Raw genomic sequence first — 16855 nt, 5'->3', positions numbered from 1 at the left:
GTGCCGATCACGGAGCAGCGGCCTATTAATACCAAGGCTTTGCTAGCTTGTCGGACTCCCGAGGAGACCTGGATGTTGTTAGGTTGTGTCCATTCACCTTGCTTTGTGATCTCTGTCCGGTATTTTGCTAACTTGTTTATTTTTTCTTTGCAGAGGCTATGCCGGAGAAGGAGGATAATATCCTGAAACAGGCATTGGATGCGAGGAAGAATCAGAAGAAGAAGAACCAGGGAACCGGAGCTGGAGAAAACTCAGGCTCGGCAGGCTCTCCTCACAAGACTCAAGCCGACGAAAGGTCATCCAAGAGATCTCGTCCTTCCGAGGGGGGACGTCCAGATCAGTCGAACCTAGGTCCTGGGCGCGCCTTCGTGTTGCCTCCTTGCTACAAGGATGGAGGCTATTTCGAGAAGTTCCCCTTGGTTACCTCACCGGACGAAGCTCGTCGGATCAGTGATATGGACCCCCCGTCCCTTCAGAAACAGTTGGCGTGCGACAGTGCCGCCGTGGTGAGGGTCTTGGGGATGGCGCAAGTGTTGGCCAGTGGAGGTTCGGGCTCGACCGAGGCCCTGAAGGAGGCCGAGGCGGCTAAGAAGGTGGCCGAGGACAAGGTGAAGGCCATGGAGACCGAGCGCAAGGAGCTGAGGAAGAAGGTCGACGCGGTCCTGAAGCAGAAAGACGCGGAGGTTGCGGCTGAGAAGAAGAAGCTGGCTGACCTTCGACTCGAATGGGCTCCCTCGGCTGACGAGTCGCCGGATGTGGCAGCTCTAAAGTCTAGGGCTGAGTTTGTGGAGAAGATAGAGAGTCTGAAGATAAGTCTGGCCGACATGGCCGATGTCGGGTTCGAGCGTGCTCTTAACCAGCTGAGGCTTCTGAACCCTGGTCTGAAGGAGGACAATGTCGGGCTCTCTTCGAGGATCGTGGACGGCGTGTTGGTGCCTGAGTCCCCGGGGAGCGAAGAGTAGAAAGTGTAGTTCCGGGCCTGCGTGTCCGTCTTTCCCGGCCTGCGTGCCATTCTTTTTGTTGGGCTATGCCCGGATAATTTTTGGGGCCTACGTGCCTGGCAATGATTGTAACTTTTGACATCGCCGGCCAATTTGGTCGGCAGCCTTAATGTTTTGTAGCTTCGCTTGTCTATATTCGTTTACTCGCTCCTTTAAAGTATTATCGTTGTATGCTCATATTTTGATAACACTTCTCGGTGCTCGGAAACCGGGGTGTTTCTTCCATACTTAGGATTTTTTCGCTTTTAGCCGGCTACGCTTGGGTACGCCGGGGATCTGCTTATGTCTGAATTTTACTGTCGCATGTTTGCGTTGCTGTGTATTGATGATTATGGGATCCGCTCGGGTGTTCCGGGGACCTATCTGATGATTAGAATTTTGAGTAAGGACGATGCTCGGCTTGGATAGATTGCCCGGGCGTGTTGAGTACGGTCCGGGTGCGCAGAGCAGGTGTGCGCTTTTAGCGGGTACGAGACCATGTTTATGGCCAAGTTCTCGCGGCGTGAACGATCCCATCGCGAGCTGGGGTTCTGCCAATCAGGTACTTCCGCGGAAGGTCTAGGTGTAGAGTCTTCCGCGTGGTCGGTTTTCCCATTTCGTGGGAGGATCCGACCGTTGCTGTCGTGGAGTTCCCTTGTTCGTACCGATGACGCGGGTTCCTTCCCGGCTTGCACTTGTGCGGGATGCAGGTCTCCGGGGGTGTTAGGTCGAGTCTAACTGTGATAACGTCTGAGTTTTTCAGCGTTCCAAGGCCGAGCAAGTTTTACTCCGAGGAGATCTTCAAGGTAGTAGGCGCCGTTCTCGGTTTTATCGTAAACCCGGTATGGGCCTTCCCAGTTCGGGGCTAGTTTACCTTCGCGCGAATCTTTCATATTTCTGCGGAGCACTAAGGCGCCGACTTCGAATTCACGCTTGGTAACTTTGGTGTTGTAGCGGAGAGCTATCTGTTGTTTTAATTTTGCTTCTCGGAGGGAAGATCCCGTGCGGATCTCCTCGACCATGTCGAGTTCTTCCCTCATAGCTTCGTCATTGAGCTCTTCTTCGAGGGGTGCCTCGGTGCGCCGAGAAGGTTCTCGGATTTCCACGGGGATCACGACTTCGGTGCCGTAGGTTAATCTGAATGGGGTCTCACCTGTGCTCGAATGGGGGGTTGTTCGGTATGCCCAGAGTACACTATGAAGTTCTTCGACCCAAGCTTTATTGGCTTCGCCGAGCCTTCTCTTTAGTCCCCGGAGGATGACTCGGTTAGCCGCCTCGGCCTGCCCGTTCGTCTGAGGATGCTCGACCGAGGTGAAGTGTTGTTTCGTGCCGAGCTTGGCCACAAACTCTTGAAACTTTCTATCGGTGAACTGGGTGCCGTTGTCGGTGATTATGGCTTGAGGCACCCCGAATCGGGCGAGTATGTTTCGTTTGTAGAAACGGAGCACGTTTTGAGACGTGACTTTGGCGAGCGCCTCGGCCTCTATCCATTTCGTGAAGTAGTCGACGGCGACCACCAGATATTTATTCTGGTATGAGCCGACCGGGAATGGTCCGAGGAGGTCCATTCCCCAGGTGGAGAAAGGCCATGGTGACGATAGAGATTTAAGCTCGTTAGGGGGAGCCAAGTGCATGTCGGCGTGACGCTGGCATTTGTCGCATTTACGGACATGCTCTTTGGCATCTTGTTGCATGGTCGGCCAGTAGTAGCCGGCTCTGAGGGCTTTCCTCGCGAGTGATCGGCCGCCGAGATGCTGGCCATTGATCCCTTCATGGAGTTCTTGGAGTATCTCAGATGCTTGAGAGGCGTCGACACACTTAAGGAGAGGTATGGAGAAGCCTCGCCGGTATAGTTTGTCCTCGACGACCGTGTACGAGCAGGCTCGTCTCTTGATAGTTGAAGCTTCCTTTGCGTCGGCGGGTAGTTCGTCTTTGGTGAGGAAGTTATATACCGGGGTCATCCAGCAATGGTCGTCCCCGATAGCGAGCACTTGCAGAGCTTGCGCGTTTTTGCTTATGCTCGGTCTGGGTAAGAGTTCCTGGATTACCGACTTGTTTCCACCTTTCTTTCTTGTACTCGCGAGTTTAGATAATATGTCGGCTCGCGAGTTATGCTCCCGGGGAATGTGCTCGACGTTTACTTTTGAGAATTTTTTCATTTTCTCCCTGACGAGAGTGAGATATTCGGCCAGCGTGTCGTTCTTTGCCTGGTAATCGCCGCTGACTTGGGATGCGACGAGTTAGGAGTCGGTATAGACCATGACTTCGCGAGCACCTACGTCCTCGGCCAGGCGTAGGCCTGCTAGGAGGGCCTCGTACTCGGCCTGGTTGTTTGACGTGGTGAAAGACAAGACCAAGGATACCTCGATGACGAGTCCCTCGTCGTTTTCCAGGATTATTCCGGCTCCGCTTCCCGAGCTACTCGAGGCTCCGTCTACGTAGATGGTCCATTTGTTTTCGGTGGGGCTCGGGTAGTTAGCAATTGAGGTCATCTCGGCGACAAAGTCGGCGAGCGCCTGAGCTTTAAGCGCCTTTCTTCCTTCGTATTGGATATCGAATTCGGATAGCTCGAGGGACCATCGTAGCATCCTTCCCGCCATGTCTGGTCGGCTGAGGAGTTGCTTAATCGGTTGGTCCGTCCGAACGACTATGGTGTGAGCGAGGAAATAGTGTCTCAGTCTTCTGGCGGCTGTTATTAGGGCCAACGCAACTTTCTCTATCTGCTGATATCGGGCCTCGGGCCCTTGTAGGGCTTTGCTCGTAAAGTACACGGGCTTCTGTCCGTCTTCCGTTTCTCGGATTAAGGCCGCGCTGACTGCCTCGTTCGAGACAGCCAGGTAGAGATATAGGGTCTCGTTGCCATCCGGTCGGGATAAGACGGGCGGTTTGGAAAGTACCTGTTTGAGGTGAGATAATGCCCGTTCGCACTCCTCGGTCCATTCGAAGGTCGCCTCTTTCCGAAGCAACTTAAAGAATGAGAGGGCATGCTGGGAGGATTTTGCGACGAAGCGGGATAGTGCTGTGAGCATCCCGTTTAGTACTTGGATAGATTTTTTGTTGTTAGGGGTAGGAAGTTCCGAGAACGCTCGGCATTTATCCGGGTTGGCTTCTATTCCTCGTTCGGTTAGGTAGAATCCGAGGAACTTGCCCGCCCGTACTCCGAAAGTGCACTTCTCTGGGTTAAAACGCATCTTGCAGGATCTGGCCTGCTCGAACACCCGTTCAAGATGTGCGGTGTGGTCGTCGTCTTCTCGAGATTTGACGATCATGTCGTCCATATATACCTCGAGGGTGTCGCCGATCTCTCCCCGGAAAACCTTGTTCATCATCCGCTGGTACGTGGCCCCGGCGTTCTTGAGTCCGAAGGGCATTACGTTGTAGTAATAATTGCCCGACTCGGTCATGAATGCCGTGCATTGCTTGTCGCTTCTCGCCATGGGGATTTGATTGTAACCTGAATAAGCATCCATAAACGATAATAATTTATAGCCGGCCGAGTTGTCGACCAGCCTATCAATATTAGGTAACGGGTATGCATCTTTGGGGCATGCCCGGTTAACATCAGTATAATCAACGCACATTCTCCATTTTCCATTAGATTTTTTGACTAGTACAACGTTTGAGAGCCAAGTTGAATACTTGGCCTCGGAAATAAAATTTGCCTCTAAGAGGTCTTTTACAGCTTTCTCGGCAGCCTCCGCTTTCTCGGGAGACTGCCGACGCCTACGTTGAACTACTGCTTTTGCGGTCGGATTGATGGAGAGTGTGTGGCAGGCGACCTCAGGGTCGAGTCCGGGCATCTCTGCTGCGCTCCAGGCGAACAAGTCGGCGTTGTTCCTCAGGCAAGCTATGAGTTGCTTCCTCGGTGTATCCGGGATGTTATTGCCGATCTTCACAGTCTTGTCGGGGTTGTCACCCAGAGGAACGAGCTCGAAGTCCCCGTCCGGAATGGGCCGGATAGGGTGAGCTGTCTTCGGCTGCGACTCTTCGCCATTCTTCAGCTCCTCTTCTGTGAAACGAGCGTCGAGGTCGACTGAGCTGACGTCTGTTGTCGTCTGCTGATCTTCAGGAGGGGATTTGTCCTCAGCCCTTGGTTTTTTGTTGGAGCTGGAGGGTGGGGAGATCAGCTCCAGTCCCTTTACTGATGCGTCGAATATCCTCCTAGCGGCTTCGATGTCGGCATTGACTGTGACTACTCGTCCTCTCTTCGTATAGAACTTCATCTTCAAGTGAACGGTTGAGGGGACGGCAGTGAGTTCGGCCAAAGTGGGGCGCCCGATGATGCAGTTGTAGAGGGTCTTGCAGTCTATCACCAAGAACCGTGTCTTGACTTGCCTGGAAGCTTCCCCCTCCCCGAAGGAGACGAGCAGTTCGACGTAACCCCACGGCTTCGTGGTTGACCCGTTGAATCCTTGGAGGTCGGATCCCACGTAAGGAGTGAGATGTGAGTCGTCCAGCTGTAGGGTTTGGAAGAGGTGGGAGTACATGATGTCGACTGAGCTTCCTTCGTCGACCAGGACCCGTCGGACGTCGAAGTTCGCCATCCTTGCTCGCACGAGCAGTGGGATTGTGGCGTTCGGAGCGCCGCCGGGTAGCTCCTCCAAGTAGAAAGTGATCGGTTCTGACCTCCCTTTGAACCTCCTCAGGGTCGGGGTCAGGTCCGTGGTGGCGCTGATCAACTCGTCGAACTTCCTTTTCACGGAGCCGATTGTGAGGGAGCCAGGGTCCCCGCCGTTGGATATCAGCATTGCTGTCAGGAACCCTTCCCAGACGCTAAGGGCAGATGTCACTCCGACCGAGGGTATGAAGTCTTCTGGTCGGGTGACGGATAGTGCCACCTGCAGCGGCCTGGCATTCGGTGAGTTGCCCTCGTCGGAGCTCCGACGGTCCTTCCTTCTGGGAGGGTCTCCTCTCTTTGTGTACTTAGAAAGGTGACCCTCTTTGATCAGTGTCTCGATGACGTCCTTCAGGTGTATGCACTCGTCCGTCAGGTGCCCGTGGCTCTTGTGATACTTGCAGTATTTGGACTTGTCGGTCCCCGGCCGGGAGGGATTCGGCTTCGGGGGCCTGATGTTGGAGTTTCTGAACTCGGCGTTTATGCACTCGGCCAGGATCTTCTCCCGTGAAACTTTCAGGGGGGTATAGTCGTTGAAGCGCCCTGCTGGACCTCTGCGCTCCTTTGTGTCGCGGGACCTGTCGTCCCTCTTTCTTTCGTTTGCTCGGGGCGCGGCGGACGGGTCTTGGCTCGAGCTCCGAGTAACGCCATTTCCCCTTGATGCTTTGACTGCGGCCGCTTCGCCTTCCTCGAAGGAGATGAAAGCCTGCGCCCTTTTCAAGATGGCGTTCATAGATCGCATTTTTTCGATCTTTATCGCTTTCCTGAATTCGCTGCCGGGGAGGAGCCCTCGCTCGAGGAGATACCTTTTCATGTAGTCGGTTGTCTCCACTTGGACGGCCTCCCTGTTGAATCTGTCGAGGTAGTCTCGGAGAGGCTCGTCGGTCCCTTGGACTACAGCTTCGAGGTTTGCCTCTGATTTCGGTTGACGGCGGGAAGCAGTGAAGTGACTCAGAAAGAGTTCCTTGAGCTCGGCCCAAGACTTGATGGAGTTGGGAGGGAGATTCCTGTACCAGGTCATTGCCCCCTTCCGGAGCGTGGTCGGGAAGATCCGACATTTGATGGAGCCTTGGACGACGTGATACTCCATGACGGCTTCCAGGTTCCTGATGTGGTCGTCGGGATCTGTAGTCCCGTCGTATGCATCCAAAGTCGGTGGTTTCTCCATTCCTCGGGGAAGACGGGCCCTTCTAATGCTTTCAGACAAGGGGCTGCGGAATTCCTCCTCGTCGCTGGCGCTCGGAGAGATCGAGCGTGTGTTACGCCGGGCGGGTTCCTCCTTGCGAGGTTTCCTCCCCTTCCTGGCGAGCCTTCTTTCCTCTCTGTCGGGAGAAGGGCTCTCTTCCTCTGCGGGCTCAGGCCTCCGATTTTTCCTGCTTTTCCGCAGAGGGGAGCGCGAGTAGGACCTTTGGCGGCGGGATCTTTTCGGTGGAGACCGAGAGGAGGATGGTGAGCGTCGGCGAGTCCTCCTGGGCGGGGAGCGCGAAGAGGAGGAACGCGATCGACGGTGTCTCCGCAGGGGAGAGCGGTGACGGTGCCTCTTTTCCAGTTTCTCAATCCGTTCGCCCTGGAGTCGGATGAGGCGGTTGGTCCGCTGCAGCTCTTTGAGGATGACGAGGGTCGAGGGGTCGGTTTCCCCATGGGCATCTGTAGCATCCCGAGTCTGCCGATGGTGAGTTCTCGGTCTCTCACGGGAACGGGTGGAGGAAGAGGCAGTCTGCCCGTCCCTGTGGTCCGTCTCGTGTTGGACGCGAGTCAGCGGTTGTTCAGGCTGGGTTTGGATCAACTCGGCGTTGCGATCGTTCCGAGCTGTGTCCTCTCCGTTGTTCTGAGGTTGGAGCTGCTCGGCCTCGTCATTCTGAGCCTGCTCGACGTGCTGAGGTGGTGGTCTTCTGACGGATTGGGGGGTCTCATGACCTGTCCTCCCATTCCTTTCAGCAGAGTGTCGTCGACCTCCCCGTCGATGCAGAGCCTGGCTGGATTCCTCGATCATGTCCATAAGGCGGAAAGGATCGGGGGTCGGGACGAGGACAGTGTTGTTGTTACCGGCCATGACGATCGAAGGATGGATTAGCTTTTGATCTTTGTTTCTTTAAAGAAGAGGAAGCTTGTTTCCCACAGACGGCGCCACTGATCGTACCTGATCAGAAGAATCGTCAAGGCCTGCTCGGATGCTGGTCTTCGTAAAGTGAGAGGGGGGGTGTACCTGCAAGGTACTCCGATGCCAAAGTGAATAAATGAGCAAAGGAGAGCAAGTACTAGCTAAGGTTAGAAGAGAATTGAATACCTGACCCTCTAGTCAAAGAGGGTATATATAGCCCCCAGCGCTGGGCCATGATCTCGCTATTGGGTTGGATTCCCAAGCCCAACTAGGAGACTGCCAGGTTTCCTGAGCGGAAATATCGGAGGTGCGTGTACGCCCTCTGTCCTGGTTAACCGCTCCGAAGTCCAAGGGAAGACGCGGTCTTTTAGGAGCCGCGTGGGATCCGAGTTATTCGGAGGATTGGATATGAAAGAGCCCTGCGCGGAGCAGGGTCCTCGGCAAGGATGACGTCCGGGGGAGAGTTAACGCCGAGCAAGGTCGTCTGCTCCGGGTAGGGTGTTAATGCCGAGCAAGGCGTGTCGGGAAGGCAATGAACTATTCATGGGCCTCTGAGGCTTATTGGGCCGAAAGCGGTGTTGGGCCTAGCCTTGGCCCAGTCCAGAACAGGTATCATGCACACACCGCTTTTGTGGAAGGATGAACTATCGTGGCTTGTAAGTAACACAAAAGGTAAAGGTTGGAGACATGGGCTGTTAAAAATGGCACTGGCTGAAACAATATATCCTTTTTGCCTGTACCAGAACGATGTGTTTTTTAGAATAAAGTCTATAGAGATACCATAGTGCAATCTTTAATTGATACAATAGTGTATAGGGTCTCCAAAATATAAAATACACATAGCGAATCTTTTGATGTAATTGTTTGGTTGTAGCTAGTTTTGTTCTGTTGTTTGTTGGGCTAGATCGTTTGCGATCGCCTTGTTGTTTTGTTTGTTTTTTGGAATATATATTATCTTTTAATTCAAAAAAAAAAAAGCAAAAATGAATCTTATGCTTCAAAATAAATTTTGTTCATCCCAAAATTGGTAGAAGTACAATTATAACAGAAGATACATTAGATTTTTCCTCGGTTAAAAGTTTCAATCAAAGAGAATTGTGATCCCTTACACCTATCTCATGAATTAAATGTTCCAATCAATGAGAAAAGCTGGATGTTACATTTCACATCGGTATATCCATCCAACGAGAAAAGTTGCACAAATCATGAATTTAATTTCCAATGTTAACAATTTTGAGTTTTATTTATAATTAAAGTAATTATTTTTCACTTCCGTTGACAGTGGTCAAAGAAAAAAAAAACTCATTTTTCATGACATTACACATTAGTTTGACCACTTAATCAAAGTAAAATGTTGATTGTGTAACCGTAAATATTGTTAAGGGTTGTTCAGGCAATACAACTTGTCTAATAATTCTAAAAAAAAAAAATTTCAATGGTTTTGTCGTCAATCTGCAAATTACTATTGATTTTTAAGTTGAGCTACATAGTTTAATGAATAATGAGATAACTTATAAGAAGTGTCAAAGTAAAGTAACTATGAATATGATGTGTTGGTTGTGTTACTTTTCCACTCTTACTTGTTTTGAGTATAGTATTAGAACTCCCGTTGGGTCACTGGTACTAGGTACCTGCCCATAAAGCGTGGGTCCTGAGAATATCCTAACGAATTAAAGAGAAAAAAGACACATTCATTCTTTGCATCACGTTTTTGTTGAAATTTTGAAAATCTTCAAATTCTTTGTGGAGCTTGTCTCCTAACTCATACATACTATCTTTTTTATTTAAATTTGCTTTCGAGGAGAAGCTATATACTAAGGTTCATTTGATACTATTTGTGAAAGTGATGTTACTAATAAAGTAGACAGATCTACTCTACTTAAAATGACATATATGAGCAGAATTCAGATTTATTTGTAGTATCTCACGCACCCTGAAGTTGAAAATGAAATTACCACCAGAAATTTCAAATACTAAGAAATCAATTACTATTTACATACATTTTTGACTAAAAAAGAATCAAGCTTAGGAATTTAGTGAAAGTCATGAAATGGCTTTGAACCTAACAACTCGAATGTCTAGCTTAGTGATTAAAAAACTTGTCAACTGAATTAAATTTGGATGTGAAGGTTTATGGATTCCTTAGAGAATTCAAATTCTCCAATATTGTGTTTTCTGTTTTCTATAATTTATTTAATATGGACTATAGAATAGGACTATAGTCTATATTTAGTTTTAAGTGGAGTATGACAATCCACTTGGGTAATTAAGTTATAATTATGATTTTAAAATTTTGAAGTCAAGGTTGTATACACAATGTTGGAATATTTTATATTTGTAAATTATATTATTAATATATTTTAATAATTATCATTTAAGTATAAAAATTTATATTAATTATTTAATAAATTAAGAGTTTTAATTGATTAAGCGATTACGTAAAATTTAAAAAATAATTATATTTTTATTTAAAACTGAATTAATTAAGTAAATATAAATTTAAATATAAGTGGATATTAAGATTATTTATTTTAGAATAACTAGTAACAAACCCGTGCGTTCGCACGGGTTCTGGTATGGCACGCGCATTTGTTTTACATGTATAATTTGTTTATAAGATATATATTTTTTTAAGATGGATTTTGGTTTATATTACATAAAAAAATTAAATAAAAAACACTTCATATCCAAGAAATTAAACATTCGTTGAAATACATATCTTAAAAAGAGTTCTAATATATATTTTGGAAGAGTAAATATTGAGTCCAAAAAAAGCATGATTGATTATGATGAAAGGGCAGATATTATACCATGATTTTTTTGAAAATGAGCATTTTTATATAAAAAACTGCAAAAAAATAAAATAAAGCAACTTTATAAATTAGCAATTGTATAATAGTTAGAGTTTATTTTAAATGTAAAGAAATTATAATGATAGCACAAGTCTATAGATGGAGAGGAAGATTAAAAAGAAACAATAATTAAAAAATAGAATAACTAATAAAAATGAATATTAATGAGAATTATCAAAACCATGTCTAAATCAAATTAAAATAATAATGTAAGCTGTCCATAAACAGAATAAATATATATATTTATAAAAAGTTATTAACCATAAGTATGGAATGGCCCACATATCGAAAATTTTTTGAAACAGACTGTGTGTAATGGAAAGGACGCAATATTAAATGTATTTGGAAACTGAACGATTGACATACTTGGAAAACTGAATTCTCTAGAGCAAACATAAATACTCCACCCCTGTCTCTAGGTATTTGTTGCAGATAAAAGCACCCCCACAAACCATCGGAAGTCATCGAAGTACATCTGTGGCAAACAATGGAAGGAAGCTCACTCAAACGATCCCCAACAACCGGTTCAAGGTAATATCATCTTAGATTATTGTCGTCATTCATTTGAATCGTATTCGTTATTATATGGTCGTAGATTCAGATACACCGCCTTAAACCAATCTCTTATCCAAAACGTTAAAGTAACAGAAGATACCTGGTTTTATTTATCCTTGCATGTATTTGTAGTGGCCATAGGATTGTATTAACCTTTTTGTAATTTGCTTTCCGTGCATGTATATTGATGAACCCTCAAATATCGGATCTGACATTAGATAACCGCTTAGGTTGAAAAATGTTATATGTAATGATTAAAGATGATGCGGCTTGTCGATAAACAGAAAAATTGTGTTTGTGCAGATGTCAGGAAGAACTTGTTGAAATGCAGCCCATTTCGAAACGCACTCGGAGGTGTGTACTCCTCCGAATGTTGGAAGAGATTCGTGCTGTGAAAAAAGAAAGCATGGATGCGATTGAAGAAATCGAGGAAGAACTTCATGGTGGAACAGCAAGACATGATTTGGAGCGTGAACAAATTGCAGTAGGCTGTAAGAAAGGGAAAGGGAAACAACCGGCACCAGTCATTGCTGACGGGCATGGAAGAAAAACCTATCATGCAGCTGTTTACCGTGCTTCATTTCAACCCTCTGCATCCAAAAGGTAATTGTTTCTTCCTATTTAATGGTTATAACCAACATGTTTAGTATAAAAGTATAATTTTTGCTACTACTTAGTCTTTAAATAAGCATATTTATTTGTTGGTACATTGTGTTGCAGAAGAAAATCTTATTCAGGGTCAGGCAAACAAAATGGTGAGGCAGCCACCTTTGCAATGACCAATGATGGCGCAGCAATGCGGTGTGAAGTCAAGAAGGAAGCCCCTTATTCTGGAAGTTGTGGTAATGGTGAAAGGCGAACACGGGAAAAAAAGGATCACGGAACCACCAACGCCTCAAGGTAAATGTGTTGTATAATATTTTAGACATAGGTAAAAAGGAGTACATATTCATGACTGATATTTCTTATTGAATCGGCGTAGGAATGGAGGAGCTGAAACATATCCGGAGAAGATGAAAAGGAAGGAAAAAGTTGTTGGACACAGTGTGCAAAAGTCTGCCATGAAGCAGAAAGACAAAGCGAAAGTCAAATTTTCCCGCAAGTGTGTCAATTGTTCTAGTTCTGTTAGGTATAAAATGACTGCTTATGGAATAAGCTGGTTTGATCAGGAGATATGAATATATCGACCGTTAAGTTAAAGTGTGTTAATGGATCATGCTATAATCTGTGTTTAATTTTTGTAGGAAATCCACTGCAGAAACAATGGCTGTGAAAGAGGAATGCTGGACCCGAGTCGTTGAAAATCCTGTTAAGCTGAGAAACAATGTGTTGGTAAGTTATTCTGCGACAAATAACATTAAAAATAAGAATTGATTATAGAAAGTAGGCAACTAAAATTCGAGTTTGATGTTCTGTTTCAGGGTATTCCAAGAGATGTGATTCGTGCATGTATATCCGGGAAGATTCCAAGAATTGTCTTGATTGATCGCAACACTGGCGTTCCGTACTACTGCGAGATGGTAAAGAGGGCAGGTACTATAGATAGGTATATATTCGGTGGATGGTCTGACTTTTGTAAAGAGCGCAACCTACAGAAGGGAGACACATTGCGGTTCTCCATTAAATATCCTCCGGTGGACTCGATATTGGTGACCGTAGAGCGTGAGTCATGAAATGGCTTTGAACCTAACAACTCGAATGTCTAGCTTAGTGATTAAAAAACTTGTCAACTGAATTAAATTTGGATGTGAAGGTTTATGGATTCCTTAGAGAATTCAAATTCTCCAATATTGTGTTTTCTGTTTTCTATAATTTATTTAATATGGACTATAGAATAGGACTATAGTCTATATTTAGTTTTAAGTGGAGTATGACAATCCACTTGGGTAATTAAGTTATAATTATGATTTTAAAATTTTGAAGTCAAGGTTGTATACACAATGTTGGAATATTTTATATTTGTAAATTATATTATTAATATATTTTAATAATTATCATTTAAGTATAAAAATTTATATTAATTATTTAATAAATTAAGAGTTTTAATTGATTAAGCGATTACGTAAAATTTAAAAAATAATTATATTTTTATTTAAAACTGAATTAATTAAGTAAATATAAATTTAAATATAAGTGGATATTAAGATTATTTATTTTAGAATAATGAGAACTCTCGTTTGGTCGTCACCCTACATATAAACCACGACTCTCAGTAAGAATGTTCATGATTCATGAACTGCATTGAACTGAACCACATTAATAGTTCAGTTCAAATTTTAAAAATCACTTTAATAAAAAATTAATTAATTGTTAAACAAATTTCAATTTAGTTTTAAATTGATTTAAAACGTCGTGGTTTGTATTTATAAACTGATTTATAATCGGGTAATTTTTTACTTAAGGTCAATGCATGTTATCACCAGCTTATAATATTCAATAAGGGAACAAGGTATTATTTAAATATGAGTTCCTAAAAATGCTGCACATAAACTATTTAACAAGACAAAACTTACTGCAACTATAGAAAGATTCGAGTATTCTCTCGACTGAGGATGTGTTGCATCAACACCAAATATTATTGTTGATTTATCAACACCAAATAGAAGAAGTTGATGTCATCTCCCCATTGAAAATATGATGTTGAAGATTAATATCAAAATTCAAGCAGACCATTTACTAAATAATGATTACATTCATTCTATAAAACTAATTTCGATTTGAAAAGTATTCCATTTTCACTGCATATAATTTAAAACATTTGTGCAAACACAAAAGTTAAATATTAATATAATTAATATTGTGACGGTATTATCTTGCTAAATTTTACATAGGAATTGAGTTGAGAATTAAAAAAATAAAATAAAATTAGTGTTAAGAGTTTTATATTGGACAATATATGGCCTAAACATGTCTTTATAAGTGGGGGCAATCCTCAGCCGGTTTTTTAAGGATGAGTTAGGCTCAACCATATTTCTTAATATGGTATCAGAGTTTCGCTTAAGATCTGGTGAGCCACCTATTATGGTTTCCGCTATCGGACCATCCACCATTATTTTCATGCTCCAATTGTTTAGTCATGGCCGTGAGGGAGTGTGTTAAGAGTTCCACATTTGACAATATATGACCTGAACATGTCTTTATAAGTAGGGGCAATCCTCACCCTACTAGTCGGTTTTGTATGGATGAATTTGACTCAATCAGATTTCTTAACAGTAAGGGATAATAATATTTGATGTAACTTTTAAGGATAATCAGGAGGTTTGACACCACTACAAGAAAAGTGTGATATAGCCACGTAAAGTTGCGACGTGATTATCACGTGGCTCAAAAAAGTGAGTTGCGACGTGATAATCACGTCACTATAAGGTTTTAATATTAAAAAAATAAAACCAACGTTGGCACATGGGGTGTTTGAAATTTTATTTTAAAAAAATAGTTGCGAAGTGAAAAACACGTCGCAACCTTTAAATAAAATAAAATAAATTGAAAACAGATAAAGTAGTCTGACAAAGGGGGGAATTTAAAAGGGGGGAATTTCAAATTTTCATTTTTTTTTGTTGCGGCGTGTATTTCACGTCGCAACTTTTTTTAGGATACCACGCCAACAGTCATGTGTGCAGTTGACTGACACATTTATTACTGTGTGGATGTTGCGACGTGATTTTCACTTCGCAACCTAGACACGTGAAAATCACGTCGCTAAAATTTATATACCCTTTCGCTTGTAACTCCTCTTCCCAGAACCCCCATTTCTGCGTTTTTCATCTTCTTCCTCCATCTTCCCCCAAACCCTCTTCCTCTCCTCCCTAATCAACCCTCCTACCTCTTCAATCCACCATTTTCAATTCTAAATTTATCATACAATCCCCCATTTCCAGGTATGCAATCAATCTTCACTTGTTCTTGTCCATTTTTTAAAAATTTTTTTTGTTAAGAATCTGATTTTGATTTAATATGTGTAGGTGAATATTTTTGATTTTGATTCAAGTATAAGAGCTCACTCATTGTCCAACTTCATTGAGGTATGTTTTTTCAATTTTATTTATATATATATATATGTTATAGTATGTATTATTTATTTTTTGATGTGATTATAGGTTAATTTGATATATAATTTTTAGAATGTTATAATAATTAGAATGTATATTATTTATAGTATGTATATATAGATTAATTTTTAGAATGTATATTATTTATTGAATGTTAATTTTTATGTGATTATATAATAATTTTTAGAATGTAATATTATTTATAGTATGTATAATTTTTAGAATGTTATAATTATAGATTTTATAAAAACGAAAATATTATATATAATATGTATTATTGTTAGAATGTTAGAATGTATATAATATTGTTAGAATGTTATAGAATGTATATATTGGTAGAATGTATATATTGTTTATATACTTTTATTGTAGAAAACTATTTACTTATAGTTGATATAAGTAAATGTTTAATTATTGTTACTAAAAAGAGAATGATTGGATATATGTGCAGTATGAAATATTATTTGTATTATCGTAGTTGGATGTACGATAGAGTGGAACCAGGAAGACGTGCACTTAAACCCAGTTTTATAGAAGGAGTTAACGGGTTTATCACGTGGGCGTTTGCTCAAGAATGTTGTCGAAGCGAAGGAGGAGTTAGGTGTCCCTGTCTTAAATGTGAATGTAGACCTATAATTAGTGACCCAGATGGAGGCCAAAATGGAGGCACAAATGATGGCAATGCGGAATGATCATCAGCGGGAAATGGAGGTCATGGCGAAAAGACAATCGAATATGGAGGCACAAATGCGACAATTTATGCAATCCTTTGGTGGAAACCAAAATATGGGGGGTTCTGCGCCGACTGATCAGGAAAATCTAAATGAGGATGAGTTTCTCGACCCGGACTGATTGTTGATTTAATTTAGTTTTTTTTTGTTACTTTTGATTTTGAATTTGTGTAAACTATTAATTAAATTATAATTACATTATTTAGTAATATTAGATTTATAATTTTAGTTTCTTAATTTTAGTATATTTAGTTTATTGAATTAATTTATAAATTTTATAAATTTTAATATATTTAGTTTATTAATTTAAATATATATATATATATATATATATATATATATATATATATATATATATATTTGATTTTTTGCAAAAAAAAAAAAAAATTAGTGACGTGATTTCTATGTCACTAAGTAGTGACATGAAAATCACGTCGCAACATTAAACACTGCTACGCCTGCTCTGACTGACTTTGCTTAATCTCTGGTACAAATATTGCGACGTGATTTTCACTTCACTAAATAGTGAAGTGAAAATCACGTCACTAAAAGTTGCCACCTTGCCTTCTGCGACGTAAACAGATACGTCGCAAATATTGGTTAGTGATGTGTTTTTTTGGGTTGTGGCGTGAAATTCACGCCACTACTTAGACTTTTTTTTTTGTAGTGCACATTAGTATTATGCTTTTATATATTCATATTATATATTATATTCTGAATGTATGCCTTGTATCATAATATTGTAAATTTGTCAAAGTTTTAAAGTACTTATAGATAGCTTTCTGAAATTTTATTAAATTTCCAATAATATCAATGGAATTCAATGAAAATAAATACAACCATAGTGACATAGAGAAATTTTTAAAATCAGTTTTTAAAAATAAATCCGTTCTAAAAGTAATTTATAATATAAAATCGGTTTAGAAATTAATCTATATAACTAAATTAGTTTTTAGAAATTAAAGAAATTTG

The 16855-nt window shown here is 42.4% G+C and overlaps 1 protein-coding gene across 1 annotated transcript; it reads left to right on the top strand.

Annotated features, from left to right (window-relative positions):
- The first annotated feature begins 12341 nt into the window (after window positions 1-12341).
- LOC131647496 (uncharacterized) lies at window positions 12342-12776 on the top strand. The gene is made up of 2 exons (XM_058917394.1): window positions 12342-12435; window positions 12525-12776. The coding sequence occupies exons 1-2, from the start codon at window positions 12367-12369 to the stop codon at window positions 12774-12776; spliced, it is 321 nt and encodes a 106-aa protein (XP_058773377.1). The 5' UTR covers window positions 12342-12366.
- Window positions 12777-16855: the final 4079 nt, after the last annotated feature.

Source organism: Vicia villosa, linkage group LG1, assembly GCF_029867415.1.
Source record: "Vicia villosa cultivar HV-30 ecotype Madison, WI linkage group LG1, Vvil1.0, whole genome shotgun sequence".
Lineage (NCBI taxonomy): Eukaryota > Viridiplantae > Streptophyta > Magnoliopsida > Fabales > Fabaceae > Vicia > Vicia villosa.
The sequence above is the reverse complement of the archived record's forward strand: the minus strand, read 5'-3'. Positions and strand labels throughout refer to the sequence as shown.